This window comes from Rosa rugosa, chromosome 5, assembly GCF_958449725.1.
Source record: "Rosa rugosa chromosome 5, drRosRugo1.1, whole genome shotgun sequence".
NCBI lineage: Eukaryota > Viridiplantae > Streptophyta > Magnoliopsida > Rosales > Rosaceae > Rosa > Rosa rugosa.
The window spans coordinates 7,017,351-7,025,822 of record NC_084824.1 but is presented as its reverse complement, the minus strand read 5'-3'; the positions used below and the strand labels follow the sequence as shown (position 1 = coordinate 7,025,822).

At 36.8% G+C, this 8,472-nt stretch overlaps 1 protein-coding gene across 1 annotated transcript; it reads left to right on the top strand.

Moving 5' to 3' along the window:
* The first annotated feature begins 1,523 nt into the window (after nt 1-1,523).
* LOC133708078 (putative phospholipid-transporting ATPase 9) lies at nt 1,524-8,168 on the top strand. Its single transcript, XM_062133527.1, has 9 exons — nt 1,524-2,795; nt 3,184-4,514; nt 5,133-5,243; nt 5,347-5,821; nt 6,066-6,275; nt 6,415-6,540; nt 6,647-6,745; nt 6,883-7,074; nt 7,201-8,168. The coding sequence occupies exons 1-9, from the start codon at nt 2,400-2,402 to the stop codon at nt 7,813-7,815; spliced, it is 3,555 nt and encodes a 1,184-aa protein (XP_061989511.1). The 5' UTR covers nt 1,524-2,399; the 3' UTR covers nt 7,816-8,168.
* The last annotated feature ends 304 nt before the right edge of the window (nt 8,169-8,472 follow it).

Here is an 8,472-nt window from a genome sequence, read left to right as displayed (position 1 = left end):
TGAGCAAATGGCGATAATAGCACTAAATATATGTTTTTTTTTTTTTTTATAGAGAAAATTAAATATAAACTCAAATTTTCTGAAGAGGTATTGGGAAAAACTCATGCATATTTTTCTATCAATCTAAATCCAATCCACATAGGCAACATTCCTTGTAGAGTATTAATGTATAATTAATATTTTTTCTTGTTTTTCTATATGCCTGATTTACCCTTAAGCAATCTTCCTTACAAAGTGTTGATGTATAATTATAACATTTTGAAAGTATATGATTTATGGCTGAATTCATGCGTGATTTGATTTCAAATTTTCATTGAGGAAAACTTTTATATATAGCACCATGATTTCAAACTATACAAATACTAGTTCAGTTCCTGTATACCATAAGAAAGAAGTTCAAATTTGTTGTTGTAAATTTGTGTATCATCTATACATTCGTGACCATATTCTCTTTCAAAAATATGGTATCTACTAATAAGGTATGTTATTCATGAGATGGCTAGTGTTAGAGGAAAAATGGAATTGTTTGTAAACATTGAAAAAAAAAAAAAATTACTTTTTCGATTCATGATATCCTTACTTTTGATAACACAAGCAAATTTGAAATACTCGTTTTTATCATTAAAGAACAAGAAGTTAGATCAATAAGAGTGAATAAATTATTCCGATTAGATTTGTTTACATTTTATTGAAACTCACTATAAATTGCATGTTTAAACGCGTTAGTAGAACAAATGAGGAAGGAATGTACCTACATAATCCAATCAATGAATCTTCCACGCAAATCATTTTCCAAACAAGAACATGGTATTAGACTACGCATTGCTTCATCTCCAAGGCAGACAAATTACTAAAAATGGAAGTTTCATATTTCATATACATGAACATAGTAAAATTACATCCCATCCTTAACTCAAATGCATTGTGCTTCATAAAAGCGAAAGACAATTTGAATTAGACAAAGATTCTGACAGAAACTAAAAGAGCAAAAAAAAAAAAAAAGTAAAAAAATGAAGCAACAAATAAAAAGACAAGCAAAGTTTTTGCATGTGAATTGGGACGAGACCATTGGTTCTTGTCCCTCTGACAGAGTGTTTGACCCGTCCATTGTGCCCCATATATACGCCACGTTTCATTTTGTCTTAAAACTTCAATTTTTTTTCTGTTTCTATTTTGTTTTCCAACCAATGAAACGAACCCTCTATAATTAAAACAAAATTACTGGAAACAAATCCCAAATTTTCAGTAATTTTTGCTCACAAAACAACTTTTTCAGTGATCAAGTGTTGGCAACAAATTTCTGGTTAAGCAAAAAAGAAAAAACAGAAGGGGGTTCTTTTTTGCTTGACCAGAAAACTTTGCTGAGTTTGCTAATGTGTCTTCCTCATTCCCTCATTTGATTAATTCTTTTATCAATTAATTAATCCTGTGGATTAATAATTGCATTAAACTAATTTGTTTTCATTTTTTCTGGGTCTGATTCTAATCAAAATTTATGAGAGAGGGAGGGAGGGAGGGACAAGCAAGCAAGAAGAAGACCATTTCATAAGCCCCCATAACATTCTTCTCAGCTTCTTACAACTTTTCCCGCGGATTTGAAATTTCCCAGCAAACCCCATTCATATTTTCTATTTCACGCATTTTGGTTTACCTTCCTTCTTTGTTTTCTGGGAAACTAGTTGAATTTTGTTTGAGTTGAAAATATAACCATCATAATTAACAAGCCCAAAAGCCAAATGCCGCGTATTTCCTAGAAACCAAAGTCAAGAAAATGCGAGATCCAAAACCAAGTCTTTGTTCAAAGCCCTTCTTCTTCTTCTTCTCCTTGTTTAGAGAACATTCAAATACGCGCATATTTCATTCAAACCTTTCCTCTATTTTATGACCTGAACCTCTTTTGATCATTATATTCTCTCTTTTGGTTTTCTGCACAAAGAATATATAGCTTTTTGGGTGCTAAGCTTTTGTAGATTACAAAACTGGGTTGGTGCTGCTTATATTGTCCAAACCTCTGCGCTTGCTTCTCTTACTCTTTCTGGGTTCTTTTTTCTTTTTCCTCTAGCTCTAGATTCTTTATTTCATTTATTCTTTCTCCTCTGTCCAGTATTCAAATTTTTTAATTACTAAATTACTGGGGTTCTGAGCTTCTTGTTCTGGGTCTCTGTGTTTAATATTTGTGACCTTTTGGGTCTCTGTGGTCCTCCTTGAACAAAGAAGCTGTTTTTACAGTGAGGATTATTTGCTCAAGTACTTAATTTTCAGTTGATTGAGTGGGTTCTGGTTCTGGTTCTGGTTCTGGGTTTTGAACTGGTTTCGTTTGAAACAAAGTTGCAATTATTAAAGTCTCGACCTTTTTAGGTTGGCATTAATTTTGTGTTGTCAGTGGAGGAGGAGAAAATATGAGGAGTGGTGGGAGAAAGAGAAGGCTGCATTTCAGCAAGATCTATTCTTTCACTTGCGGTAGAGCTTCTTTGAAGGAGGAGCATTCACAGATTGGAGGGCCAGGATTTTCCAGAGTGGTTTTCTGCAACGAACCGGATTCGTTTGAGGCCGGGATTCGAAACTATGCAGTTAATTATGTCAGCACTACTAAGTACACACTCGCTACATTCTTTCCCAAGTCTTTGTTTGAGCAGTTCAGGAGGGTAGCTAACTTCTTCTTCTTGGTCACTGGCGTTTTGGCCTTCACTCCTCTGGCTCCGTATTCAGCTGTCAGTGCCATAATTCCTCTGATCATCATCATTAGCGCCACGATGGTGAAGGAGGCGATCGAAGATTGGCGTCGAAAACAGCAGGTAATGACTATATATGTTGCAATTGGTTTGTGTTTCTTTTTGAGTTCATGGATTTCATTGTGTATGCGAAGTCAACATTAGGATGTGGTTTGCAATGGATTTTAAGTATTGAGGAGTTTTCGCTTTTGAATTTTAGGGGATTGTTGAGGAGTATCTGTTGATTTTCAGCAAGGGGAGTGGAAAATAAAATTCTTAATTTGTTATGTTTTTGTCCTTTTTGTTTCTGATATGTGGAATGAATTGTTTGACTTTCCATCAATCTGAAATGTTTGACTTGCTGGAGATTCTTGCTAATTAACAGTTGTAACTTGATTTATATGTGATTGATTCTTTCTGGTGAGCTGTTGGAAATTGATGTATAATATTACTGTCTTGAATGGTTTTCCAGGATATTGAAGTGAACAATAGAAAGGTTAAAGTGCATAAGGGTAGTGGCAATTTTGATTATACTGAATGGAAGAATCTGAGAGTGGGAGATATAGTGAGAGTGGAAAAGAATGAATTCTTTCCAACAGATCTCCTGTTACTTTCGTCCAGTTACGAAGATGCAATCTGCTATGTTGAGACAATGAACCTTGATGGGGAGACAAACTTAAAGTTGAAACAAGCATTGGAGGTAACTTCACCGTTACAGGAGGACACCAGCATCAGCAATTTTCATGCCATGGTGAAATGTGAGGACCCAAATGCAAATTTGTACTCATTTGTCGGAACTATGGAGTTTGAAAAGCAGCAGTATCCCCTCTCTCCTCAACAGCTTCTTCTCAGAGACTCTAAACTCCGAAATACAGACTACATATACGGAGTGGTTATCTTCACCGGTGTTGATACAAAGGTTATTCAAAACTCTACTCCCCCTCCTTCAAAAAGAAGCAGAGTTGAGAAGAAGATGGATCAAATTATCTACGTCTTGTTTGGTGTTTTATTTACATTGGCATCAGTTGGATCCATTTTCTTTGGCATTACAACCAAAGATGACATAAACAATGGGATCATGAAAAGGTGGTATCTGAAGCCAGATAGTTCTGAAATTTTCTATGATCCCAAAAAGGCTCCTGTTGCAGCAATTTATCACTTTTTGACTGCTCTGATGTTATATACCTACTTCATCCCTATCTCCTTGTATGTGTCAATCGAAATTGTTAAAGTTCTTCAGAGCGTCTTCATCAATCAAGATATTCACATGTACTATGAAGAAGCTGATAAACCAGCACATGCCCGTACCTCAAACTTGAATGAAGAACTTGGCCAAGTTGACACAATTCTTTCAGACAAGACTGGAACTCTGACATGCAATTCAATGGAGTTCATCAAATGTTCTGTGGCTGGAACAGCTTACGGCCGTGGTTTTACTGAGGTTGAGAGGTCTATGGGCAGGCGAAATGGTTCACCAATTCATGAAGCTGTAAGTGGTGGGAATGAAACAACGACACCCGTTAAAGGCTTTAATTTTAAAGATGAAAGGATCATGAATGGAAATTGGGTTGATGAGCCTCATGGAGATCTCATCCAGAAATTTTTCCGCTTATTAGCAGTCTGCCATACAGCCATTCCAGAAGTTGATGATGTAACTGGGAAGGTTATGTATGAGGCTGAGTCTCCTGATGAAGCAGCATTTGTGATTGCAGCAAGAGAACTTGGTTTTGAATTCTATAAAAGGACACAAACAAGCATATCAGTGAGAGAATTGGACAGAGCCTCTGGAAAGAAAGTTGATAGGTCAGTACATTTCTTTATTTTCTGATAAGTAGAAATTTCAAACAGCCTTATTCAGCTTTCGTATGTGTCTCGGGTTCACCCCTGTACCCTGTTTCCCAAAGCCTCTGCATTGATTTCAGAACCACTTTACCCCAGGCATATTATTTAAACTCAGCCTCTGCACTGGAAAAATAGAGTATATAAATAGTGCTATAGATATATCAGAGAAAAAAATTTCTCTTCCGTATTGGAGGATAGGGCATTTCTGGAGAGCAGTAGTCATCTTAAAATTGCAATGCATGCTTTATGCTCTATCTTGCTTTTAAGAAAGCATCTAGTTTGTTCATACAAAAATTCTTGGTACTTGTGATATTTTGAGCCCTTTGATTACCTTTTAAGTAGAAAAGGCCTTTTCCATACAGCAGACAACCGCTAAGCTCAAGCTTCAGAGTCTGTTTTGCAAAGCCTACCGTACAATATCCAATAACCAATACTTTCTGTTACCTTTGTTATGCATCTTGTTACATCTCCCCACTTTTACTTTGGTTTGTTTCTTCCCACACTAGTATTTAGTTCTTAACTTTAGTGTGCTTCATAAAGTAATGTGAGATTATATTTATTGAATTTTCTGGTTTACAGGTTGTACACTCTCCTGAATGTGTTAGAATTCAACAGCTCAAGGAAACGAATGTCTGTGATTGTAAGAAATGAGGAAGGAAAAGTACTATTGCTCTGTAAAGGTGCTGACAAGTATGTGTTAACTCCCTGAAACCTCGAATCAGTCCCTAATTCCCTATATCTAAGTTTAACTCAATTTCTAGTTTCTAACCAGCTCAGCTCATTTTCTTTCCAGTGTCATGTTTGAAAGACTTGCCAAAAATGGTAGGGAGTTTGAAGAAGAGACCAAGGAGCATTTAAATGGGTATGCTGATGCAGGGCTAAGGACTTTGATACTTGCCTATCGTGAACTTCAGGAAGATGAATACAGAGAGTTTAATGCAAAATTTATCAAGGCCAAGAACTCAATTGGTGCAGACCGTGAAACATTGATTGATGAAGTAACAGATAATGTTGAAAAAGATCTAATTCTTCTTGGTGCGACAGCTGTTGAGGACAAACTTCAAAATGGGGTTCCCGATTGCATCGACAAGCTTGCCCAAGCAGGAATTAAGATTTGGGTTTTGACTGGAGACAAGATGGAAACTGCCATCAACATTGGGTTTGCCTGTAGCTTACTTAGACAAGGAATGAAACAGGTTATGATAAATTTGGAGTCTCCAGAAATTAAGGTGCTGGAAAAGGAAGGAGATAAGGATGCCATTACCAAGGTAAAACTATATAACTTTTCATATATAGTATACACACATGTTATAGCTGGTTCATGTATTGAAAATGTTTTTTACTCAAGGAAGTAAAATAGTGATTTTTAATATTGATCAATACAAAAGCTTAACAACTTCTCTTGTGATTAAACTATGCTTGGCTATACGTACACATAAGACTTTAGCTATCATAACTATTTGAAGTCGGACTATATATGATGCTGATAGGATATTGCTGACTCATGTTTAGGCATCAAGAGCACGTGTCTTCCATCAGATAACCAAGGGAAAGGCCCAGCTTACAGCATCAAGTGGGGGATCCGAGGCATATGCATTGATCATTGATGGAAAATCTCTTGCTTATGCTCTTGAGGATGATATAAAGTCATTGTTTCTAGAGCTTGCAATGGGCTGTGCATCTGTTATTTGTTGCCGTTCGTCCCCAAAACAGAAAGCACTGGTATATTACAAACTGTTATCGTATGGGTTTTACCCATTCTTTTTAATGCCTTCACAAGGATGATATCTTGTGTGTTCATTCTTTTATCATGCTCAGATTTAAGAACTAATTTGTTTTAAATGGTGAAATGGATAAAAAGGTCACTAGACTGGTCAAATCTGGAACTGGGAAAACAACTCTTGCGATTGGTGATGGCGCCAATGATGTGGGAATGCTCCAAGAAGCAGATATTGGGATTGGAATTAGTGGTGTTGAAGGAATGCAGGTACTTTACAGATTCTTCCACATGTTTTATTGATTTTGTTTTCTGTTTCCTGAAATTTCACAGAACTTTTGTTCTTATAAACTTGTCATGCTTCTCTTCATTCCAGGCGGTCATGTCAAGTGATATTGCGATTGCACAATTTCAATATTTGGAGCGTCTGCTGCTTGTGCATGGACATTGGTGTTACAGGAGGATCTCATCAATGGTATTACATTTCACTTGCTATGAGACAAACTTGAGATTTAATGTTCACAATGTGACAACTGCAACAAGCTTAAATTTCATACAATCTACTAAAACTTCTGCTTCACAATGATTTGACTTACTCAAATATCTTCGCAGATTTGCTACTTCTTCTACAAGAACATCACATTTGGTTTAACTATCTTCTTATATGAGGCATCCACATCCTTCTCTGGACAACCTGCATACAATGACTGGTTTTTATCACTGTATAACGTATTCTTCTCATCGCTTCCAGTGGTTGCCATGGGAGTTTTCGACCAGGATGTTTCTGCACGATTTTGTCTCAAGGTAAACTCACTTGGTATACTGTAAACTATGGAATAAAATTCAAGCTGGTGTAAAATACCAGTCTGATTCTAGTATAATGATGTTTGGTTTTACTGAACATACTGTTTATCCTGTTCCCTATGGCAGTTTCCTCTAATATACCAAGAAGGGGTGCAAAATGTTCTCTTCAGCTGGCGTAGAATAATCGGTTGGATGTTGAATGGATTAACAAGTGCAGTGATTATTTTCTTTTTCTGCATGAAAGCGCTACAACCATATGCCTTCAATCAGGATGGGAAAACTGCTGGGAAGGATATTCTAGGAGCAACAATGTACACATGCATCGTTTGGGTTGTGAACTTGCAGATGGCACTTGCCATAAGTTACTTCACCTTGATACAACACCTTTTCATCTGGGGTTCCATTGTTCTCTGGTATCTTTTTATGTTAGCATATGGAGCCATGTCACCCACGCTCTCTACCAATGCATACAAAGTCTTCGTCGAAACCCTTGCCCCCGCCCCTTCTTTCTGGCTTATTACATTGCTTGTGCCAATCTCAGCTCTACTCCCATATTTCACATACTCATCACTTCGGATGCGGTTCTTTCCTTTGTATCATGAAATAATACAATGGATTAGGTACGAGGGGCGGTCAAATGATCCAGAGTTTTGTGATATGGTGCGGCAGAGATCTTTGCGGCCAACAACCGTGGGTTTCACAGCACGGTTAGCTGCTAAGACCAACATTATAAGAAGATAGATGATAGCCATAGGTTTTGTTTTTGGAATGGTTAGGTTTCAGAGAATACACGCCTCAATGAATCTCTGCCACTTTTCGTGGTTCTGCACCTTGTACATGTTTGGGTTGCATATATAGAAGATACAACATTTTTGGTTCTACTTGTAGGAGTAGACCCTGTAGTCTGGAGATACTTAGCTAGATATGTACAGAAGCAGCACTATGCAGCTGTAAATATTATGGTGTTAGGTTCTTTAGAGAATGTAAAGCTGTATTAATGCCCATTTGGGGCCATGCTTTGTTTCTTTCAGTAGATACATTATAAGAAGTGAAAGTACTCATTGTAGATCTCAATAAATTTGCTTTTTCTTGAATTACAGCCTCAATTCTTTCTTCATTTTTCTTGTTGATTGATTATTTTCGATCTAATCTCACGACTGTTTCTCTCCTTTCACATCAATCATCTTTTGGTTTCGATGGCTCGATTTACTATTGCACTGCTTGTAAGTTCTGCAATAAGTTTCTTCTTCTTTTTTTTTTGGTGAGAATTTCTGCTACAAGTTTCTGAATGAGTTGTTTGTGCACTAACAAATATGCATGAAAAAGAAAAAAAAAAGGTGTTGGTTTGAGCTTCATACTGATACAGCCTAAATTCTTCAATTACAAAAAGGAGCATAT

Bases quoted from the DNA above. Each gene is read 5' to 3' on its own strand.
- LOC133708078 (XM_062133527.1), top strand. From the start codon at position 2,400: ATGAGGAGTGGTGGGAGAAAGAGAAGGCTGCATTTCAGCAAGATCTAT. The intron at 4,515-5,132 runs GTCAGTACATTT...TCTGGTTTACAG, and splicing joins TCTGGAAAGAAAGTTGATAG to GTTGTACACTCTCCTGAATG. The intron at 5,822-6,065 runs GTAAAACTATAT...ACTCATGTTTAG, and splicing joins ATAAGGATGCCATTACCAAG to GCATCAAGAGCACGTGTCTT.